General features: G+C 38.9%; 1 protein-coding gene across 1 annotated transcript in view; it reads right to left on the reverse strand.

Annotated features, from left to right (window-relative positions):
• Positions 1–467: 467 nt before the first annotated feature.
• The window catches only part of col6a1 (collagen, type VI, alpha 1), a 30,814-nt gene continuing 7,024 nt past the window's right edge, over positions 468–24,257 (reverse strand). Inside the window, exons 11-35 of the mRNA XM_047367894.1 lie at positions 22,950–22,976; positions 22,832–22,858; positions 22,686–22,730; positions 22,541–22,594; positions 21,645–21,707; positions 21,501–21,563; positions 21,366–21,419; positions 21,241–21,276; positions 21,090–21,152; positions 20,794–20,856; positions 18,958–19,020; positions 17,719–17,781; positions 17,574–17,624; positions 17,439–17,474; positions 17,102–17,164; positions 11,570–11,635; positions 7,828–7,863; positions 7,447–7,483; positions 7,314–7,322; positions 7,091–7,224; positions 5,741–5,838; positions 4,014–4,200; positions 3,752–3,923; positions 3,603–3,632; positions 468–2,310 (exon numbers count right to left, since the gene is read on the reverse strand). Coding sequence (XP_047223850.1) covers positions 1,703–2,310; positions 3,603–3,632; positions 3,752–3,923; positions 4,014–4,200; positions 5,741–5,838; positions 7,091–7,224; positions 7,314–7,322; positions 7,447–7,483; positions 7,828–7,863; positions 11,570–11,635; positions 17,102–17,164; positions 17,439–17,474; positions 17,574–17,624; positions 17,719–17,781; positions 18,958–19,020; positions 20,794–20,856; positions 21,090–21,152; positions 21,241–21,276; positions 21,366–21,419; positions 21,501–21,563; positions 21,645–21,707; positions 22,541–22,594; positions 22,686–22,730; positions 22,832–22,858; positions 22,950–22,976 — 2,148 coding nt within the window. The 3' untranslated portion in view covers positions 468–1,702. The remainder of the gene's footprint in view (positions 2,311–3,602; positions 3,633–3,751; positions 3,924–4,013; positions 4,201–5,740; positions 5,839–7,090; positions 7,225–7,313; positions 7,323–7,446; positions 7,484–7,827; positions 7,864–11,569; positions 11,636–17,101; positions 17,165–17,438; positions 17,475–17,573; positions 17,625–17,718; positions 17,782–18,957; positions 19,021–20,793; positions 20,857–21,089; positions 21,153–21,240; positions 21,277–21,365; positions 21,420–21,500; positions 21,564–21,644; positions 21,708–22,540; positions 22,595–22,685; positions 22,731–22,831; positions 22,859–22,949; positions 22,977–24,257) is intronic.

Genomic DNA, 24,257 nt, shown 5'->3' on the forward strand with positions numbered 1-24,257 from the left:
TGCTGATTTGCCTAATCGACTGTCAACTTGTCCAGAGTGTACTCTGATTTTCACCTTTAAATTAATAGTTTTTCATGATCACTAAGTTTACTTCAGCACTTGTCTTCCCATGTTATTAGTTATCTGTACATCAGTTACTTTGTAAATAAATAAAATGACTTAAACAGAATATTTTTAAAGATGAAATCCTGTCATATTTGATAGAGGCAGGTAATTGTACCCATGTTTAGATTCCATGTAAAAAATGTATGTAAAAACCTATGCTCATCCATTAAGTCATTTTCATAACATTTACTAATCTGCACAAAAATCAGTCACATGTACTAGAAAAATCCACAAACCACCGTGACTAACCTGATGTGCAACATTCTGCTTTCAGCATGTTGATCACGATGTTACGCCATAGTTGAATTAACTATGTAAATTAAACTTTTTGATAATGCACAGACAGAATCTAGCAGAGAGACTTGGATGTAACAACCTTTATTGAAGGATAACTTCCAACATCACTAAGGCTTTGTGTTTGCAGTAAAAAAAGTCATCTTGAACAACACATGTAGTGGCTGATACACAGGGGATATTAGCACCGGAGATAAAAACAACAGTTCAGTAACACTCTGAGCCACTGATCACTTTGAATCAAATGAGACTAACAGGTGTGGGGATCAGCTGTAAAAGGTACATGTGAGCTCCTGAGTCTCTTCAGGTTTCTGTCCAACTTTTAACTGCAACAGATGTTTTCCTAGCTCACTTGTGTGTGTGTGTGTGTGTGTGTTTGTGTGTGCGTGTGTTATTGGCCGCTGTTTCTTCAAAAACAAGCCAGAAAACAGGTTAACCAGAGTACAACTGTTTATCAATCAACCAGCCAAGGATTCACAGTTATTTCTGTTTATATGATGTAAACACACACACACACACATGTTGAGTCCAGCTGCCTTCATTAGTACCAGCTGAAGGGCCCGCCTAATGCCACATCCTGTTTCACCTGTTCAGTAGGTGGTCTAATAGAGCTTTCTAAAGATGAGATTTTTCTCCGAGTTAGTGCTGTTTTATCATTTTTGCTATGAACCTTTCCAGTATATGCTGGAAAAACTTGTGTCTGGTCCTACTAGTGCTGCGGTTGTTCCCTTAATTTTGCATTAGGTGACACAACACCTTTGATCATGGGTCCACATTTAACCATAAACAGCCATAACTCTGGACCTGGAGAGCAAAGAAAGGTTCATTAAGCCTCTTTGAAGCCTCACTGGTAGAATGAAGCATGTCAAAGCTGAGAGGGATACAGAAGTACAGAGTACCTGAGGAGAAACCAGTCCGGATGAGTAGAAATAAGCTAAAATGTGGCATTGTCATTGACAACTCACCAGGATCAAAGGACACTCCTTTTAATTTGGACCATTCTACTTTGAGTTCTAACTCAAGGCAGAAATATCTCCTCTGTGCACTGCTGCATAGTGTCTCAGCAGATTTATCGAGTTGTTGTGTACAGAGACTACGATGGTCTGCCTTGGGGATCAACTCAAAGTAAAGGAGTCCTTCTGTAAAAATATTTACATTTATCCGTCACATAATAATGTGTGATTTTGTGACACTACCTTTTCTTGTTTTCAAACATACTTGAACACAGTGTACTGTAAATGAATGAGACTGAATATTCATAATGGGTCTAAAAATCAAAAATGTTTGTCCTTTTAGTTTGCACTTAGGGCAAAGACACCCTGCGGCTGACTGTTTGGTGGAAGACCCCTCGGAGCAGAGACGGGTAGTCAGCAACACGGAACAGGTGGCGCTGGGCGTAGCTGATGTCTTGCACCCGCCCTCTGCTCACTAGAGTGCGGAGATTGACCTCGTTGACTTGGTTTCCTATTGAGATGACAAAGAGCTCGATGCCGCTGTCTGCCACCTCACGGACTCGCTTCTCCAGGACAACATTGGTGACTCTTTGAGACCTCCCGTCAGAGAACAGCACCAGCTTCCTCTTCACTCCAGATGCATCCCCACGGCTAGGTAGAGAGTTAATAGCGAATTGCATTGCTTGTAAAACATCAGTGCCCTCATTTTGGAACTGAGCTTCTTCAATTTTAGATGACAGCAAGGTGAAATTGGTAGTTAGAGGCTGCTCCAGGCGAGGGTTGCTTTGGCTATACTGGCCGACACCCACTCTGACTGTGACACCTCCCTTTTTCTCGGCAGCGAGGAAACGCTTAGCCAAGTGTTTGACAAAGGTCTTGCTTGTCTCAAAGTTCTTCTGGCCCACACTGGCTGAGCTGTCCATCATCACCAAAATGTTGGTACTTTGAGAGAAGGATACTGCAATAAAAAAAAAAAAAAGTTCAGGAAGATATCTGATAAAAGTTGTTTTCAGTGGATCTGTGACAGAAGAGAAAGATAACTGCAGAAGGATTGGAATGATTTTTAAATTATTATTACCAATAAAAATCTGTAACATGTGCTGTGCATTTGTTTTCAATTTAAACTGAATTAGTACTTTGTAGAAACACATTTTACTGAAATTACATTTGCAACTCTTTTGAGATAAAGTATGTCTCAGGCTTTCCCGTCCTTAGCCTCATGAAGCTTACATAACTAGGGTTATTGAACCTCTGCCCAAGTCTGAAGTCTTTTGCAGCTTATAACAGGTTTTCTGCCAGATTTTCCCTATTTTTAGCTCCATCCTTATTGTGATCAACTTTGACCAGCTTCCCTGTCCTGCTGAGGAAAAGTTTCCCCTTAGCGTGATGCTGCCACCCCCATGTTTCATTGTGGCTATAATGGGTTCAGGGTTATTAGTAGAGTAATTTCTTCACCACACATATGTAGGCCAGAAATATAAATTCTGGTCACTTATGACTGGACCACCTTCTTTCACATGTTAGCCATTCTCCTATATGGCTTGTGACACAGGTAAAACCAAGATTTCAATGCTTTCATTGTTACCACTCTTACATAAAAGTCAGATTTGTAGCGTGCATGAATAGCAGTCCTGTTAATAGATTCTCTACCTGAGCTCAGGATCTCTGCAGCTCCTGCAGAGTTATCATGGGACTCATGGCAGCTCCTCTGATTAATATTTGCTGATTTTAGATTTTATGGCCTAATTCTCAAAAACCTTCTCCCTGACCTGTCTGTGGTATTTCTTGGTCTTTATGATGATGTTTGTTCTCTAACAAATCTCACAGAAATTTTCACAGAACAGAATTTATACTGAGATCAAAACATACTTAGGGGGGCTTTATCTACTAAAACGGTGACGTCTGTAGGCAGTTTGTTTCATTTAGGAGTATCTGAGAAAAGAGCTGAACATAAAATGCACACCACCTTTTGTAGATTTTTCTTAGAGCTAAATTAAAGCACCTTTTCCTCCAACTTCAAAAATAAACTACTTTGTGTTGGTGTATGACATGAAATTGCTATAAATACATTAAAGTTTGGTGTTGCAACAAGGCAAAATGTGAAAAAGCATAAATGTTTTTTTTTCAGGCACAGGTATATGATTGCTCATCAATTTATACAAGCATACTCAAACTGTTTTTTATTCACATGTATTTGCAAAGAATTGTTGATTCTTACTGTAGAATGAAGTAACTATTAAAAAAACTTACTTGGACATTTGTAGTCTGGGCATTTCTTTTCTGTAAGAACCAAATAAAAAAAGCAACAGGTATAAAGTCAGTCAGTTTAATGAAGTGGGAATTTTTAGCATATGAAATAAATGCAGTTAAGTGGCTGCAAATGTTACACTTTGTTATACCTTGACAGATCCTGGCTGTGAGATTCTGTAGGAAATTATCATCCAGCAGCTCAGCAAAGTTATCCAGAACAAAGGAAAATCCTGGTTTGGGATCGCTCTCACACGTTACAGACTGAAGCTGCTCCTGGTTGGGCTGGCGGCCTGAGTAGTCTTTAACTCCTAAACCGCCCACCTTGTATTGAGACAAGAAATCTTTTGGTTATAGAGTAAAAACCTGTCAAAGTAAAAATATACATCAAATGTGTGAGCAAAATCCACTCACCAAGATGTCCTTCCCACAGAGCACATTGAGAGGAGTCTTGTCCCTGGAGATATCGGAGCGTCCATCAGTGAGAACGAGAACAACTTTGTTGTCTTTCCTCATCTCATTGATTGTGTTGGTCAAAGCATATTCAAGTGCCTCGCCTGTGTAAGTGGCCTCAGCCAGCCAGCGCAAGTCTCTCACCGTCCTGAAAACACAGAAACACATACATTCACAACCAGGTTCATCAGCAAGATCTAAGGCTTTTTTTTATCAAATTGCTGAAAGCCCTTTCACCAAACTTTCAGTTACTGCAAAATGTCTCTGTTATGGACTTTCATTCACAATGAGTTGATACTGTGTCAGTGACAGGGAAGGAAATTAAGGAAAGTTGTCCACCTGATTTTAACTGAGGAAATAACAAGCACTGATAGAAATGCTAGGGGGAATACAGATTAACCCATCTGTGTCCCTTAGACAGTAAAAAAATGCTTTTAAAAAAAAAGAATGCCAAAGAAAGGTAACGTATAGTTCAGCCCAAAATTACACCCACCCTATCTGGCAGATTTATATTTAAAATTATTTTCAAGATGTTTGTGACTAAGGTGAAATGAGACAAGCATCACTCAAAAGATAATAAAGCTATGTAAAAGTGACTGTATCTTATATATCGAAAAAACATTACTTCCACTCAACATTACTTCCACTCAGAAGAAACATGTTGTTAAAATGAAAAGATTACTTTTAAACCTATATTAGCCAGAAATAAATAATTTTTGGGTTGAACTGCAACAACATATTTCCCAGTTGTTTATGAATGGCATTACTAACTTCAGTCCTGACATACAAAACAGAAATTCATGAATTATCTCAATTTTAATCTCCTTAAATGCCACATTAAGACATGTAAATTTCCCTTTTTTTTAATTCGGCAGCAACTCTGATTCTGAGCAATTAAGCTTTTTTGTGCAAAGTTCTTAAAACGTTCTCAAAAGATTTATAGTTTACAGTGCATGGAAAAAACAATGCCAATATAGCATGACATTTGGATGAGATTTCAACACCAGGGAATAAAAACAAATAGAAATCAAATTACAGTAGTAGCAAATTCAAAAGAATACATTTTAAATGGAGTCGATGAACCATAACAATTTACCGATCAGACACAAATTGCTTAACTTAAAAGGCCGAACAAAGACTTGCAAAAAAACAAAACCATGTAAAATTAAAATCCACTGCAAAGTTTGCAACCTGGCCAGTTTAATGCTTTCATGCCATTTATATGAACACAGCCAAGGTTATAACAAATAAAATAAAATAAACCAAAACATTTTAGCGGTTGGTGGAGGGTTAAAAAGCTGCCATTCAGAAAACGAACTCGTAGCTCGATCATCTCAGGTGTATTTCATGTATACACTAAGATCTGACTGAATATTAGCTTAGCATAACAAATCGAACAGCAAGTCTGACTCTAGGACCCATACCACAAACACCCTGGAGTATGGATGGAATACAGGGAATAATGACAAAGTGTCTACAGTTTGGATTTAAATTAAAATTAAAGTTTAAACATAGTTAAATCATTTTTTTCAGGGATAAGAAATGACATGCTAAAGGCTAAGCTAAAATGTAGCTTTGTAATTTGGAACACCTTTAGGCTCTGTCCACACCATAGCAGAGCCAATATTTACAGCAGAATGGACATTTACATTTGCACCTCTCATCTAGATCACAAACATAGAACTCACTGTTTAAAATCAGCGAGGCTGGTTGTTAGTCTCACAGCTTCTTGGGCTTGCGATCCACTGTACTGGACGACACTGACAGTTGACTGGTTCATTGCGAACTGGAAAGAAAAACACTGAGGTGTGAATGCATGTTTTGGACTAGTGTGTGTGTGTGTGTGTGTGTGTTTGTGTATGTATGCTGTGTCTCCAAACGTTCATTTAGCTCTGTCAGCATTTCAGTGTTGCACCCATCCTGACTAATTACATCCAAAAAGGAAGGGGAGAGTCACTGGAAAGACATAAAAGTGTGTTCCCAAAAACACAAGACAATGTTTCATTTGCACATTCTATTCTAAGCATCTGACCTCAGAGCAAGGGTTTTGTAAAACCCCAGAAAAACAGTCCTATAAGAGGTTTATGTAAACAGCTCACTTCACAAAGGTCAGATACAGGGCATCCCACTAAGGTTTGGAAAAAAAGAAAAATATGAAAACAATGCTGTCATGTCTGTCAAAACCAGAAATTTTCAGAACTCATTTTTTTCCAAGTCCAAGTCAAGTCTCAGGTCTTTCAGGGCCAAGTAAAGGTCAAGTCTCAACTCTTTGAAAGGCAAATTCAAGTCCAGTCTTAAGTCTTTGAGGGGGAACTTTAAGTTAAATCTCAAAGAGGCAAGGCCAAGTCAAGTCTCAAGTCTCTGAGGAACAGGTCTAAGTCAAGTCTCACGTATTTCCCTCCTAAGTCAAGTCTCAAGTATTTCAGCACAAGTCCAATTAAAATCTCAAGTCTTTGACAGGGAAGTCCGAGTCTTTGATAGAGAAAGTCCCAAGTCTCTCAGATTCAAGTAAAAACTACGTCTCAACTCTTTAAAGAGAATTTTCAAGTCATGTCCCAAGTCTTTGAGTGGCAAGTCCAAGTCAAGTACTGTGTTTTTGAGGGGGAAATGAGTCTTGAGTCTCTTTGGGACAAGTCCAAGTGAAGTCTCAAGTATTTGAGGTACAAGTCCAAGTTAACTCTCTGAGGGCCTAGTCCAAATCATTCACTTCCACAAGTAAACAAAACAGTTAAATGCTGCATATTATAAAAAAAATATTAAGAAATGATATTTACCACAATAAAACATAAATGTGAATTTATGGTAACCCAGAGGGGACAATATTAAATATTTAATGAATTGATCTACACTTAGTGGTTTCTTTTCACCTCTTATGTCCCAGACCAAGAGCACAAATTGAGTCCTGCTTCTCAAGAGCATGGGTGAATGCCAAGTCTGAGATCTATGTTTTTGTAACCTAAGTTTCAGTCCAGTCTACATCACAGATTTGAGTCTCCATCTCTGGTCATAACACAGAATGAATTCAAGAGAGGTCCTACCTTGACTAGATGGTCTTTAATCAGTCTGTCAATAACTGTGATGATGAAATCTTTGGCAAGTGCAAAGTTTGTTGCACCGATACTCTCTGAGCTGTCCACGATAAATGCCAGGTCTACAGGGGCACACTTGCACTCTGAAAACACACACACGCACAAAATCATGAAGAATAAACTATGAAGTGCCCACAGGCAACACGAAATAAGGTAAAAACTCAAAACTTACCACAACAAGCTGGGAAGTGATTATAAGTGGATGAAAAGAAAAACAAAACCCAAAGTTAATCACCTTGCAAGAAGAAAATAGAACAGAACGTAACACGAGACGAGTGCGCTTGAAAGCTGAGCTTTTAACTTACAGCAAAGCTTCATGATGATATCCAGAATTTCACATTCCTATGAGGAGAGGTGGAGTATGGGTTACGCTATGGTAATCCAGTTATATCACGTCACATAACATTCAAATTCAAAACACAGGCAGATCCCAGAGACTTTCAAACTACTCCGGAAGGAAAACAGAAGATGACAAGGATGATATTTTACAGAGAAGCCTGTGACCTCTATGGGTTTTAGAGTTCAGGAAATTGAATGTGGAGCTTGGACTGAACATATAGTATCAGGTTCAGACTGAAAAGTTGCATAGGCCCAAGGAGGAATTAACTCATCTGACATCTGATCAAGTAACTAGAATAAGGGCAAGAGTTCAAATTAAATGAACCAGTCTTTTTTTTAATACTCACATCAGTTCCTGCTGGTCCAGGCGGCCCAGGAGGACCCTGCAAAAAGACAGAAAATGAGCGCAAGGAAAATGATAGAGACATCCTCTGACAGATGTCTGTGTTTATCTGTTTGACAAAAATGTGTCTGGTTCAACTTAGGATGACAGAGCAAGTTTTGTAAGAAGCCCTTTTATTTTAGGGCTTTCTTCGGAAAACCATTACCCCTGTGACTGCGCACCAGATTCCCACAATAACTTAACCCACATCCACACTATTGCTATCGTCCTGCAACAACCTTTGAGTCTTTCCAAAGCTTATAACCACAGCGATTGTCTTTTTCCCATGTGTTTTGTTTTAGTGGCTAATAAAACTCTGTTTAGGGGCATTCTTTTCTGAAACAAAGACTGTAGCACACCATGCACAAATTAACACACAACACGTTAGAGGGTAAGAAAGACGGAGCTGTTAATTGTAGAGGAGACTAAACAGAGGATAGGAGGGAGAAAAGGAGGTAGGAGAGTGAGGAAGAGGACTGCGAAAGGGTAGAGTTCAGTTATGGATTGTTTTACAGACATTTTACATTATCCAGTGCTACATTGATGTGAATAAGTCTTTTCCCCCTTATTGATTGCTTCTGTTTTTGCCTTTGTGTTACAATTAAATGTCTCAGATCATCAAACAAATTTTTAAATATCATATAAAGGTAACCTTAGTAAATGCAAAAAGCCCACCTTGTTAATTTCATTTATTAAGGGAAAAGAACAATCCAAACCAACCTAGCCCTCGTTAAATCTTAAATGAACTTTTAATAATTTATTTTTTGGTCCAATTTCACTATCCACCCCCAGGCCTGAATGCAGTCTGACCCGTAAAATCAAGTAATCACTTAAATAGGACCTGTCTGAAAGCATGAAGTAGGCTAAAAGATCTTAAAAAGCAACACATCTTCCCCTTATCTAAAGACATTCAAAAACAGATGAGTAAAGTTATTGATATTTATCAATCTGGAAACATTTTACAAAAACCATTTCTAAGGCTTTGGCACTCCATTGGACCAAAATGAGAGAACAGGGCTTAAATTACTGTAGACTTATCTCAGTGATTTACTTATCTCAGTGTTCATGAAAGAAAGCAACTAGGCAAAAATGGGATCCATCAAAGCCAAAACAAGTGCTGACCGAAGAAACCACAAGCTCACATTTGTCAAAAACATCTTTATGATACTCAAGACTTTTGGAGAAATATTCTTTGGAAGCACAAGACAAAAGTTGAACTTTTATGAAGATGTGTATCCCGTTACATCTGGGGTAAAACCAAAAATAGCTTTTCAGAAAAAACATCATACCTACAGTCAAGCATGGTGGTCTTAGTGTGGTCTGTGCCTGATGGCTTTATAAACTCTGTTCTCTACCAGAAAATCCTGAAGGAGAACGTCTGACCATCAGTTTGTGACATTAAGCCAAAGTATGCTTTGGTTGTGCAGCACTACTTAGTTTTGACTCAGGATTTTTCTTTTGGCAAACAATCAGCCAGAAAAACAACCACGTTTTCCAGGCCTGGTCATGATATGGTCTTTATTTTAGGTAAGATAAGCTCGTGGTTTTTCAGTTGCTGTGATGGATTCAGTGAAACGTTCATGGCTACAGGGAAGAATAAATCATAGGTCATTTACTGCGGCCATAGGAATCCACAGTGATTAAATCTGAGATTATATAAACTGACTCCCCATTGGTTTGTAGAGTCCTTTTTTTTTCAAGTCTCATATTTGGACATTATCTCTGCAACTCTTAGGAAATGTATTGGGCTACACTGAGGCATAACTCATGTACATGCCCTGAATAATGCATAAATTTAACCCTGCATGTAGTTTAAGAGGAGTAATACCTCCAGAATTCATATTGTACAACGTCATGATTGAGAAATTTACCTCCAGCTTCTAAAACAGTTTTTGGATCAGGCTGTGTGTACCAGTAAATTCCTGCTGTTAATCTCTACTCTAGGAAATGCAGTTTCTATGCACAGTATAAATTGTGATTTTGCTTTAATAAATCCATAATTCTATCATTGGTTTATTTTTATATCATGTGACTGCTGTTTCCTGTGAGTGTTTAAGGTGCTCTACAAATGAAATTGGTGCAGATGGTATGGTATGGTATGGAAAAACTACTATTTAATTGTTTAATTGTTTTGGTTGGAAGTCATAATTTTGACTTCCAACCAGCCAATAGAATGATAGTGTGTGTGACCGTTGCATCACTGCCTTCTTTAGGGTGGTTTCTAATCAGTACACTGCTGACTGTTGGCAGTCCAAGGCATGGTTAAATGTAGTCAGTTTGCCATCATCTGGTGTGAACGCCAAATAAAACAAGCTCACCCAAAGAAAGGCAGTAATGTCACTGTCACACACCTTAATTCTATTGGCTGAATCAGTTTCTAGCAGTGGCGATTGCTCTAAGACTGCAAGGGAAGCTCAGCTTCTCCTAAAATGTCAAAAAATAAGTGATCAAATATATATTGTTGTGTGTACATGTCATTGACTAAATATGCGCTACAACGCGCTCAACTTTTGTTTAGAATCAGCTTCTTATCACTGGTAACGACACGGCTTTCCTCTCCCTCATTCCCGCAGCTTCGCAGTGCTTTAAACAGTGAGTTCAACAGCGAAAGCAAAATGCTGGGCTTTGTCCCACCCATCGGACGCTCAGCGTCTCTGGGGGTCTATGGGGCAGTGGGCCGGCCTCGGCTGCTCAAGTTCTGCATAATGATTGGATGATCTGTCTGAGGTTGAATCTCTTTTTGATTGACAGCGAAATGAGCGAATCAGTGATCTTGAAATTGAGCTTCCCCTCGTTGAAAGACCAGCATCTGCCACTGGTTTCGCCCACAAGTATGGAGCAGATATGAGGGGGAAGAAGGGAAGAGGAGAGTAAAGGAGAAAATGGAAGGAAAAAGAAGGAGACAGAATACATTATCAATCATGTCTTTAAATGGTATTTAAATATTAATTAATTTTCTACTAGTTCCAGAATGCCATGGGTGGGGGGCCCATTTCAGATTATCTTGTCCAGGGCCCAGGCAAGCCTGTCAGCTGGCCTGAGTCAACTATCCCTAAAGGTGATAGGAATGTAAATATTATATGCTTTATCTAAATTAGATGTGAGATTGGAGCATTTTTATTATTTATCTCTATAGAACGGAAACATACCTATATGCACTGGTTACTGTACATGAGTAAGAAACGGTTTGTTGAAGGGTAGAAAAGGCAAGGAAAGGAATTAAATGGCAATGCTTGGGGAAGAACAGTTAAAACCGTGTTGAAGTTAGAAATCGAAATTTGTATCACATGCCCAGCAAATAACTTATATCAGAATGGCATTTATCCTTCCCTAGTTATGTTTTGTTTTACGGGGACATTTTAAGGTAATAACCAAGTAAACCTTTTTGATATAAATTTTTGCTGATTCTGCTTGAAAAAATGTGTCTTGAAGCATGCTAGAAGCTGCAGAGCCATTCTTTGGTTGTGCAGGGATTATTATGTGATATCAAATGTTCATTTCATTCATTAACAGAAATGTCAGACTGTCAGACCTTTAGCCATGGTGCTATCGTTTTTATTTGTTTACTAAACTGGGAACCAGAACAGATCCAGTTTTCACATTCATATTGCGAATGTAGTAAAATTGATATTTTAGAATGTATTTTAAAACATTTTCATTAAACTAAGAGACTCACGCACACATAGCAGTATTCAGGGTATTCTTACCGGTCTGCCCTCAGACCCTCGATGACCTTTGGCCCCTTTGGGTCCAGGAGGCCCAAGCTCGTTGTTCTGTAACAAGAGAAAGAAATAAAATCAAGACAAAAGTTGAAAGGTGAAAATTTTTTCAGACTTTTCTTCTTTTGCAGGATAATAAAAAGGACCACTTGTTGCAGCCTTAACAAGGTAAAGCCTCAGTTGACAGAATGGAAACATATTTCACTTTAACATGGTTTATGTCACAGAATAAAAGCCAGTAGATTTAAGGACTATGCTGCTAAGAGTTTAACAAAACGATGAATTGAAAGCCGCCGAATGGAAAGCTGGATTCCTATAAACATTTGTTGAAATTAAATGTATCATGGGTGCTAAGAATGGGGCCTAAAAATGCACCTAAAGGCGAGAAAGATCCAATAACACATCATGTTTTTCACAAATGTAGTGCCTTGCAAATGCATCCATACTCAAATTTCACATTTTGTCACATTAAAACAAAAACACAAAACTAAAATTTGTTCCCTTTTTACAAAACAACTGAAGCTCAATCAGACTGAATATAAAGTGTTTGTGAACATCAATTTTTCAGTCCTGCCCCAGATTCTCAATTAGTTGTGGCATCTATAAGGTTTTATTTTAGCATGGTTCTGTGTTTAGTGCCATTCATTCTTACATCAACTCATCAACTTCCCTGCCCATGCTTAAGAAAAGCATCCCCACAGCATGATGCTGCCACCACCATGGTATATTCAAGGAAATGTGCACTATCACTTCTCCGCCATACATGTACGACTGCGTTGGCCCTTCCAATATTGTGGCAAACTGTGATTGGGACTTCCTATGGCATCTTACGACAATGGTTTTCTTCTTGCCACTATTTGCTGAGCGCATTGGTAATAGTTGTCCTATCAACTGTTTCGTCCACCTAAGCTGTGGTTTCTGCAGCTCCTACAGAGTAATGGACTTCTTGGATGCTAACTAATTAGGTGACTTTTGAATGATTTTTTTAACTGGCTTTATTTGTGAAAAAAAACCATATAGTGTTCTACATTGAGTTGGGATACCATATATATCCCAATAAAATACAATGAAGTGTGTGGTTGCAAAGTCACAATATGTGAAAAAATATTTCTCATGGTAAATACTTTTGCAAGGCAATGTAATGAGAAGAATAGACCAACAGTATAAAGAGCCATTTGTTTCACAGAGGATAATGCATTTATTTGGCTGCTTTTCTATGTACTGGAACAATTTCTATTGGCCGGTCAATTAAATCTGTTAGAACTGTTTTTCCAGAAGAGAGTAATATAATAACATTTTCAAGATGTTCTGCTAAATCCGTTTCAAACAGAACAGCTGCAAGGAGAGAGAGTGGACAATTCATCTGCAGCTGCTGCACTCTGACCAATCGCTAATCTTTCTAACTTTTCTTTTCTTTTTGCTAGACTGTAACCAGAACAAGAAGCTCCAAACTACAAATCAAAGAAAGAAGACGCATCCATCTTTTAATTTCGTCTTCCCATATACAGCCTTACGCACAATAAACTACACAGGCGGCAGCAGAGAATTATGGAGTGAGGCACAACTGCTAAATGAAAGCAGATAACCCCACTGAATTTCAAATGACCTCCAAAACTTCAAACAATTGCAGAGTCAAGACAATTGTACCTTCTTTAAATAAATTAATTGAAGCCTTTTCATACGGAGATTTGGTTCAGCAGCAAATGTGACTCTGTGCACTAAAGATGATCAAATTAACCAAATACCGCAGTTCCTTTTCCGCAAAGTCACAAAAATCTTTTCTGCCCTTTGATCTGTGCTGAAATTTGACCCAGAGTAGCAGATTTGGTCTTCCACAGGACAACCATCAGGTACAGAAGACATTTATGGGAGAGGAGACAGAGAAGGTAATGCTAACCACCTGGCCTTCAATGCATACACACTCCCTCACACACACGTCAGCTTTGAAAAGGAAAACATACACATTAATGAGCCCTTCACACAACACATGTGGCTCAAATTACTCCAAATTCTGAACTTCAAACACGGTGATGTGAAGAACATGTAACATCATCCACTGTTACAAACACACTTCCTGATCTTGATGTTCACAGCGACCAGCTTGATGACTCACAGCCAGACGATTGGCTGTCTGTTAGACCTTGATCTTTATGTGTCTATTGTCATATTCACAGCAGGATGCCTGAATTCAACAGGCTGGGCTGTCTGTGGGTTTATCCTGGTCTTCAACCTCCAGTTCTCTCTGGACAGGTCAAGGCCAAAGCACATTTCTAAATGACTGGAATTTGTAAAAGTAATCATAACTGTTAAACTTTTTGAACGCTTTGTCACATTAAAATCTCAAACTTTATTGTTTTCTGTATTTTCTGTGAGCAACCAACAGAAACTAGTGTGCAATTGTCATGTGGAATGAAAATTGTACATGATTTCAAATCAGAATAAGTGTTGCACACATTTGTACTCAGCCGCTCTGAGTTAAGGAACCATCTCTCAGTGCAGTTACAGCTGAGGGGTTTTGTAGGATCTCTCTACCAGCTTTGCACATCTATTGTCACTCTTCCTTTATTGCTAAATTGCTCAAGCTCTGTCAGATCAGATGGAGAACATTAATTTTCAAATCATGCCGGAGATTCTTAATTGAATTTATGTCTGGACTTTGACTGGACCGTTCTAACACATGAATATGGTTTGATCTTAATTATTCCATTTGCTGTTGCATTTGGCCTGTTGGAAGATCTACCACATTTTCCAGTCCTTTCCGGCCTCTAAAACATTATTTTTCCTGCATTACCCTGTGTTTAGCTCCAGCCATCCTCCCATCAACACTGACCAGTTTCCTCCACAGCATGATGCTACCACCACCATGTTTAATCAGGACTTCTTTATAACAATAATCAGATTAAAGGGGGGTACATAAAAAACACCTTTTATTTGTAGGCAGTTTTGTATAGTTTTCCTTTCACTTCACAGTTCTACTCTGCTTTTGTGTTAGTCATAAAATCCCAATAAATATATTGAAGATGTTAGTTGTAACCGTGTGGAAAGATTAAAGCACTGTAGCAAGTGGCAGTATGAGTGTGATTAAAACTATTTTAAGCAACCAGAGTAGTGTGCACGCCCGTGAATGGTGGAGTATCTTTAGGAAAAAGGAAACAGTTGAATGAATGTAATTAGTAAAGGTTTTCTTTGGAAAAGATGAAAAACGGCCTCCACAGAGGGATCATTTACAGCCCGACCAAGAAAAGTGTAGCAGCAGAAAAAAAAGAGCTTTTCTTGTTAAAGGGATTTATTCATCATCACCACAATTATACTTTTTTGATTTGTTGGAAGAGAAAGCTGTCAGCACTCCTATGTTTTAGCAATAAGATTACAGCAATGAAGCTTTGATGCTTTAAAAGACTGAAAAGAGATTAACCATTTAAGGGGACAAACTAAGGGGCCTAAAACTGCAGCTCATTTAGCTCCTTATGTTTTTACAAAATATGTGGCTTTGCTTTTTGTGGCTCAATTCACATTGTTTTTAAAATATTTTGCAGTGGAATCAGTTATTGGAAAGTGTAAATTAGCTTTGAAAAGTAAATTTATACCAAGAGACTATTTTGTCATTGTGAACAGAAGCACATCAAAGAAGCCACTTCTCTTCATGAAAAGAACCAAAAGAAGGACTGAAATTCTGCAGAAAATACAAGGCTGTATGTTTTTCGCCTGATAAACTGTCCTTATGACTGTTTGGGACATCTGGAAAACCATCTGCTGACAGAAGAAAAGATCTAGTGCTATAGCAACAGTGAAGAATCCTAATATGATCCATATGTAGGGGTTTCTCCGGGTCCAAAGCAGAAAGCTTCCTTAAAATTCTGTTGGTAAACTTTGCCATGAATTAAGATCAAAATGTCCTCAAAAGAAAACTTCTTCCAACAATTCAGGCTCAAAGCAAGTGGATTAACTAAGCAAAAAAACGGTTATCAACTCTGAGCACTAATATGAAAACAATGGGTCATCATCAGTCAGGAACTGGCTTAAAAGTTGATTATCAGAATGAGAGATAAAACAGCAGATGTCATGAAAAAGTAGAGTCAACACTGGAAATATTGACTCCTCCCATGTATTTGCCCATCAAAGGTATCACCTGTGACATAAGAGTCCTGCAGAGGATAGTGAGGGGAGCTGAAAAAGCCATTAGATCCCTAATCTCTGTACAAGGTTGGTTTCAGAGCTGCTTTAGAAACAGGGCTCTGAACATGAGAGACTCCTCACACACCCCCATGAGCTTTTTGCAGCCTTCAAACCTCAACATCAAAAGCATCAAAAGCAGAACCACATGACATCTTCTCAGCTTCCAAGCTGTTAAAATGCAAAACGTCTGTTAAGATTACGCACTTTATATCACTGCACTTATTTTAGATCTTATGGGTTTTGTTTTTTATTTCTATATATTTCAGGATATAAAAACAGGTTGGTTAAACTTTTGGCCATGGCTGCATGTTACCTATTTAAAATACTTTAAACCTACCGTGCACATTAGTGAGTTTCAGCATGATTGGTTTGCCTCTTTCATTTCTACATTCCCATTCATCATGCTAACATATGCCTAGGGTATGTCTGCCCTTTCTGTTCTCACGAACAGCTGCAAGATCCCCCTAGTTCCGACACCACAACCACCTTGTGAAAGGACCTAAAACCATAACTGCCCCTTTACTCCTTTGCCTAAAAGTTCTGGAAAGAACAAAAAAATTGAACACCAGAATAATCTCTACAAGGATGAAGAGGTAACTTACAAGACCTCCCAGATCCTGACCAATGTAAGCTGAAGCAGCACTGGAAATCTCAAGCTTATATTGTGTGACTGCTGTAAAACGAAGGGCGGAGCTACACTGATGTACAGAGGAAGAAAAGATGCAAACATGTGGAAGTGTTTATATGCCACAACAGTGAAACCTTGGAAATGTAGTAATTTTACTGTAAACACACTCAGGTTGAATGAGGGGTTAACGTGTTAAAACATATAAGCTGCATGAACTCCCATGATCCACATTCACTCCCACACACACACACACACACACACACACACGCACACAAGCAGAAATTCAGCCACTTCATCGCCTGTGCTCATTTCCTGGTGTGCTTGACAACGACATATGCACAGCTGCATCAGCTCAAGGCCCTCTGCCCTAATGACGCATAAATTCACAGAAAGACTGTTCAGTTGTTCTTGAAAAAGGATTCCCAGCTGCAGAACAGGAGGGGAGTGTGGAAACAAGATGGGCAGACACCAAAAATAAGTTAAATACAAAATATGTTAAGTATGAGCAAAAAGGCTGACGGCCAGATGGCTGGCTAAATACCAAAAAAACAGTATTTAGTATCTTATGTGATAAAGAAGTCTAATAAGAATTATCTATTCTCATAATTCAAGTAATGTGACTCACATGCTGTCAGCAACAGCTGCCAACAAGATAAAGCGAGAGCCAGGGTGAGTAAAAAACTCCACAAAGGAAAGAAGCATGAGGCTAGACTCACATCTCGGCCTGAATCTCCGGGTTCTCCATCATCTCCTTTGGGTCCGGGAGTTCCCTTGGTACCCTGAAAGTCACACATCAAATGTGCAAAGGTCAACACAAAAAGGGTAGCATGACAACCCATTTTCCACTGCAGCCAATTGAAACAAGGCTGTCCAAACTCAGTGGTGCACCTTGAATTGAGTGACATACATTAAGCTCAGCAAAACGCTTTATTTAATCACTCTATGAAGTAATTCCTAATAAAAACTGTTACTGTGTGAAGTATGCTGATTGTATATCAAATCTGAGTAGGATTTAAACGTTCAGGTAAAAAGTTGACTTAAGTGATGACCCACCGGCTCACCGTTGTCTCCACGTGGCCCAGGGTAACCCTATAAAAAACATATAGACCCATAAAGATAATCATTATATTTTTATTCACAAAACGGATGAGTCATGCACAAAATCAATTCACAAACTGCAAGTTATACTTGGAAGCCAGGACAGCCTTTGGTGCCATTTCCTTGGCCACCAGTCACTCCCTGAAATAAAAAAGACATAAAACAGCCTCATTTCAGGATCTATGATGGATGGCTCACATCAATCTCTGCAACCGCCCAGAATCCCTTGACTCACCCTCTCCCCTATTGGGCCTCTGTCTCCTGATGATCCTCTGATTCCTCTTGGCCCTTTGGGCCCCTGGGTGATAAAAGCAAAGATTAGAAACAAGTGAAATCTAACTCATTTTTGTTGTGACTGAATGTGTGTGAACGCATAAGAACAAAAATATGGGTTAAAGATGTTAAAGACCTTCAGTATTTCTTGAATTCTTCACAAGAGTCATCACCACCGGTTCAGAGTGACATAAGGAAAACCCTTAACAGCCTCTTTGTTTAATAGTTTAGCAAAAAAAACCGATGTTATCTGCTTGTTTTAATCCTCAGTATGCTGTTATTCTAGTGGTGAAATGTTTCGCAAGTGCTTAAAATTAAAAAACTGCAATCTGATTAACTTCCTGACATATAAGATTTTGCGATAATGAGTGTTGAGTAACTTTATTAGTTTTACTTTTCTCCCATTCTTCTCTGCACATCTTAAGCTCAGTCAGGTTGGATGGGCAGTGTAGGCAGGCAGAGATTTTCAGATCCTCCCAGAGGGACTCTGTTATAAAAGGTCTGGGGTCTGGCTGGGCCGCTCAAGGATATTGACCGACTGCTCCTTAAGACTTTGTTATCTTGGCTGTGTGCTTAGGGTCATTGTTGTGTTTGAAAATGAATCATCACCTTGGTCTAAAGCAATCTGCAGCAAACTTTCTTAAATAATTTCTTTAGCTGCTGTCTTGTAACTGTTACATAGTGTCCCACAGCATGCTGTCACTACCATGCTTCAAAATAGTGATGGTGTTAGTCAGACTATGAGCAGTGTCTAATTTTCTAAGGAAATGCTTCTTGGACCTCAGAACAAAAATATATTTTGGTTTCATCGGAGCTGAGAATTTTATTTTTCCTGTCTGATTATCTCTAAGATAGTTTTACCTAAATTTAAGCAGGCTGCCATGTAGCCTTGGGTGAGAAAGGGTATCTCTCTGGCCAGTCTACCTTAAAGGCCTAACTGGTGGAGGCCATAAGCAATAATCAGTCTTCTGGGTGGCTCTCTTATCTCTTCTGGAGTCTCCCCAGGGGGTGTGAATACTTTACGGTGGTACTGTAAAGTCAAAATGGGTCAGCCAGCACCCCAAATAAAAAAGACTCTCAAATTCAATGACAATTATGAGTTTGGGAGATAACAGAGGTTAAAGTCAGATTAGCCATGAGACGGTAATAAGGAAAATACATTTTTTGGGCCTTTAAGAATTTGACAGTAAATGAGACCCACCTCTGGTCCTGGTGAACCTTCGTCTCCCCTGTAGCCAGGAGGGCCGCTTCTTCCTGGCTCACCCTAGAAACCACAGTTAATGAGGCAGTTAAAACATTTGACAAATAAAAACAGGCTAATTGTGTACAGCAATGAGCCAAAAATAATTATCATAAAGACCACAATTATGGTAAAGAGGTGTTTTGGACTGTTTCATAGGTTGGGTAAAATACAAAGTATTGGCATTTCAAATCTAAAACGAAAAGCAACTGAAGCAGTTTTAGACATCCTTTATCTATCCAGGTTAAAAACGTCTTATTGAGATTAAAATCTCTTTCAAGAGAAAGCAGCACAGAGAGGCACTAACAAGATACTAGTTAATCTTTTCAAGTTGATTAGAGTTCCTAGGAACGTTTACTTAGTGACCCATGTTTAACTGGAGTAAAATGATGTGGCACAGATCAATTTCTCTTAGCTTCTCTTTAAAATGAGAAAAACAAGAGAACATGCTATTCCAGTAAGGCTGAAATTGGCTCTTCATTAAAACGTACCCCAAACTACTGCTCAATCGGAAGAAAAAATAAAAATCGTGGGATCTGTGACGAACAGGGCTGGGTGATTAACCATATTTATCAGGCACTCTAAACAGGATGGTAAGGGAGGTAAAAAAAAAATATCCAAAGCTCGCTGTTAAAAAAAATGCAGAAGAGAGTGACGTCTTGGGGTCAGAAGACATTTTAAACCTTTTGGGGGATTTTTTCTGGTAAAGGTTAAATAAACATAAATAGGTAAAAAAACTTTGTAGGTGGAGTTGGAGCCAAACAAACTATGAATATGTGGAAAAATATTTCATGGCCACAGTTAAACATGAGGGAAGATTTATTTATTTTTCTGTTTCTCTTCCGAATGTCCTGGTAACATAAAATTATAAAGTCATAAAGTCTAGAAATATCAGAAGACTTTGTATGAAAAGTGAATGCTCCCAGTAAACTGAAATGGGTTGTTATCTGGTCTTTCAGGAGAAATGGTTCACCAGACAAAGAATATACCTTCCATGTCCATCTCAGTTTACACACTTAAACCAAAGAATCTAGATGATCTAGAGCGATGTGCAAATAGGAACTGTTAAGGATCTGTCTCTCTGTATTTCTTAAACCTTCTGAAATGTTATAGGAGACTGATTGGCTTATTGACAAAAGGTAGCTGTAAAAACTATTAACAGGAGGGGTGCTAATAATTGAGGTTAAGGAGATTTCATGTAGAATACTATAGAATTCTGTCAGCATTGAATAGCAATAGCTGAAATGTGTCATTTGTTTTACAGTGGAAAAGGTAGCCCCAGCTACTCAGATGTTCCATGGTTTTAAGACAATTCAGCTGCCAAGTATTTACTCAGCTCTGAGGAGAAAAGGAGGTCTGCTCAAAAGAACCATTGAAGAGTTTTGACATCACAGAAGTTACCACGGCTAATGCCCGGAATGTCTTATTATTATTGCTCTGCCTGGTGCCTCATTAAAAAAACCATAGTGAGGGTTTGGCTCGGGCAGGTGGAGAGAAGAACTGAGTCAGTGGGGAAAGAGTGAGTGAAAAGCTGGGAATGAGAAATTGGAGGAGTGGGCAGCGCTCTGGGGCCATAGCCAGGTTTGCCCCTGCTAAGGCATCAGCCCTGTGAGCTCCGACTCTACAGGAAATATAAATGCCCACGCTTGCTCATAAGTGCTCACGCATCAGGAAACTACCTCTATTAAGTGGAAAAAGAGTAACAAAAAAAAAGAAATAGAGAGTGGCCTATCTCAACTGCATGTAGCTTCTGTTTGCGCTTATTTATCTGTGTGTGCGTGTGCGTGTGTGTCTTACAGGTTCTCCATTGGCACCGGTTGAGCCCTCCCTCCCCTGCTCTCCACGTGGTCCCGGCTCCCCCTGGCAGGAAAGAGAACAATTTTGTAAAGAGCCAATCTTCACACACGGTTGTATTAGCAGGAGTAGATGAGGCAGCCTACGAAAACAAGTTCAGTTAAGGTCAGTGTGCTTGTTGTTGATTCAGCTCAGTGGCTTTTCCTCAGAATTTCAGAAACACAGTGTGGAATGATGGAAATAAAATAGGACCATAGATCTACTTTGACTCCCTCTCCATCCACACCACAATCACTTACAGGGTCTCCTCTTGGGCCTCTGTTCCCGCGAGAACCTTGCTCCCCCTTCTCGCCGATTTGTCCCTGCGTAGGATTTCAAAGACGTTACCACAAACTCAGACTTCCCTGGACACAAACAAACTAAATCAAAGCCAATATTAGTTCTACTAACTCCTTCTCCACCAGCTCCATCTGGTCCAGGTGGTCCCTGAAACATACAGATATACAGGAAATTAAAAGGAGAATTTAAAGGGCATAAAGGTTCTATTTGTTGCGTGAAGAAGTAATGTCACCTACATCCTCACCGCGCTCTCCTTTGTCTCCACGAAGTCCAGAATTGCCTGGCTCTCCCTGTCACAGAACATACACTTAGATATGTGTGACAGCTGCAGCTCAGTCTTTTGTCATGCTTCAGTGTTTCTCTCGACTTACAGGACGTCCCTGAGGTCCATAGTTTCCAGGTCGTCCTGGCTCACCGTTTCTTCCTTGTTCCCCCTAAAAGAAGCCAAGAGCCTTAAAAGTTGGCCCAAAGAAGAGATTTTTGATATTAATTATTGAGAAATCATTATATCTCACTTTCTCCCCTTTTTTTCCATAAGGGCCAGGGTCCCCCTTTGGTCCAGGCTCTCCCTGCAGGCCCTGGAGACACACAGCATGAAGAAGGTTTTAGTGAAGGATTTTCAGAAGCAGCCAGAGCCAAAACGATGTCGCTCTGCTGTACTTGGATGACCATAAAAGCTCATGCGAATTTGTTTACAGTGAGACTGTACGACTTTATTTGCTCAGTCTGACAGCAGAAAATGTAAACAAAGCCGTGATTAAAGAGGCCAGGGGCCTCTGTGTGTCAACTTTATGGGATACAGACACAGGGACATTCCCGAACATAAAACTGTGGCTAATGGCTATCGGTAAACAAAGAAGCCATGGGTTTGGGTGGATCCAGAAGTGGTTTGTCTGGATGTGTTTATGTTTTCAAGTCTCCTAAATATTTACTGTATTTACAGTCCTTCAAACATCTTAGTTGTCTTCTTTGTCCCTAGCAAACACCTGAGGCTTTCAGTGAACAGCTGGACTTATGTTGAGATGAAAATACTATATCGATCAACTCTACTTAATAATTAGGCCCCTTCTGAAGATAGTTGTTTGCACTGCATTGTAGTAGCCTGAATACAAATGTGCATCATACTTTTAATATCTGAATACATGTGTCATTTATCTTCCAATTCATAATTATCCACTCCTCACAATAAAATAAAATGTTGTCGGTGTATGAATACTTTTGCTAGGTTCTTCTTTGTTGTAATAAAAAACAACAGTGCTATATATTTATGTTTCTGCAACAGTTGAGGCATTTTAGGTGATGCCGATATTTCAAAACATTTGTCGTCTGGAATGTGTGACACGACTGCGATTAGAGGGTGAAGGAAAGTCGTAGCAACAGGATTATTCTGGGATCAAGTTGTTAAACTCACATCTGACCCAGGACCTCCTTTACAACCAGGAAGACCGGGGAAACCAGCTACACCCTGATGAGAGTAAAAACAAAAACACGTGCTAAAACACCTTCATCAAAGAAACAAGAAAAGGACAAGCTGCGGCTGGCTGTGCTGCTCTTACCTTTTGCCCATCGATTCCATCCAACCCTCTTTGACCTTTGTCACCCTGAAAAAGAGGAACAGATGGAAGAAATGTAAATCAAAATGAGGATAACAGTTAAAAAAAACATTGTCAGACCAAAGATAAGACATTTACAAATAGCTCACCTTAAAGCCTTTGTGTCCCCTTTCACCCTGCAGAAAAACACACACCATGAATCTTACAGACCTGATCATATTCAAAAGGTTGTTGGAAAACATTGAGGCCTGGTATATCTGACTGTACCTTGTCTCCTCTGGGACCGCGGTCTCCCTAAAAGCAGAAAACACACATTAGTTTTGTCATTATAATATAAAGCATGGTGAGAAAGGCAAAAGTAGGTAATGTCAGCTTCAAGAGTAGGTAAACATGTCATACCTAACTAGTTAAATCAGAATCATAGGAGTTAGATGTTAGGAAAAATCAAAATGAAAGATTCAATCAAATCAGATATCTTACCTTGTGAGAAGAAACTTTTTAAAATGTGGCAACATTTAATCATTAAAAGAAACTGATTCTGACCATAATTGTTTGGAATAAAACTGGATTAAGATGTCACTGTCCTGAATTAGAAATAAATTGCTTGATTATGAGAGCTCATGGCGCAAGATATAAAAACACCTCAATATTTCCCATCAAAACAAAGCCTCTGATCTATAGTGTACCTATCCAGGTACCATTAGCATCTAAGCTGTTATTATGGGCTACAGATATGAACATGAGTACTTTAAGCTTGACAGTCTAGGTTTGACGGTCTTATTTTGAAGTAAGAAAGTAAGTGGATTTTTTCACGCTGCTGAGCCGGGGCTAGCTGACATTGCTCAGTTACAAAAGCACAGAAGGTATGGAATGCCAAAGTGCTCAAATTAAATAAATAAAACATTATAAATAAAGTATCTACATCAATAAATAATAGATAAACATATAATGTCACAATGAGATTGTCACGTTATAAATCAGCGTTCCATATGAAGGGGCCTCTTCCACTTTGAAACAGTTTGTGTGGCAACCTTTAGGGACTCGGCAGGTAAAAAAAAGAGATAAGATATAAACAATTTGAAAGCACTGCAATAATACTGCAACTGGCTAATGGTTAGCAATAGATACTGTCTGTTACTATCAGTGAGTCTGCAGCTTCAGTCGCTTGATTAGTATTTACTGTTTGCACCATCCCCATTAAAAGCTGTTTAATATCACTCGCTGTCAATTATTGCATTAACAACATAGCTGGGTCTTGTTGCTGACAGTTTTGCTCCAAATATATGATTTAAAAACTAACTGTCCATATACTGAAAAATCTAATCCTGTAACGACCGGAGTCCAGCAAAAAGGTGTTATTTTCAGGATTTAACGATAAAGTTTTATTTTTTTTAAAACAATGGAGGACAAATGTTTTGTTTCAAGGCAGAATATACCATTTATCTGTTTTTAAGCTTAGAAATTATGTTATTCTCCAGTAAGAAAAATTATGGTTTGGTTGAATCATAAACGTCAATTGCCTGATTTTTATTCCAACTGCTAATAAACATTTTTGTAATTTTGGGCCAAAACGAT

Source organism: Girardinichthys multiradiatus, chromosome 6, assembly GCF_021462225.1.
Source record: "Girardinichthys multiradiatus isolate DD_20200921_A chromosome 6, DD_fGirMul_XY1, whole genome shotgun sequence".
NCBI lineage: Eukaryota > Metazoa > Chordata > Actinopteri > Cyprinodontiformes > Goodeidae > Girardinichthys > Girardinichthys multiradiatus.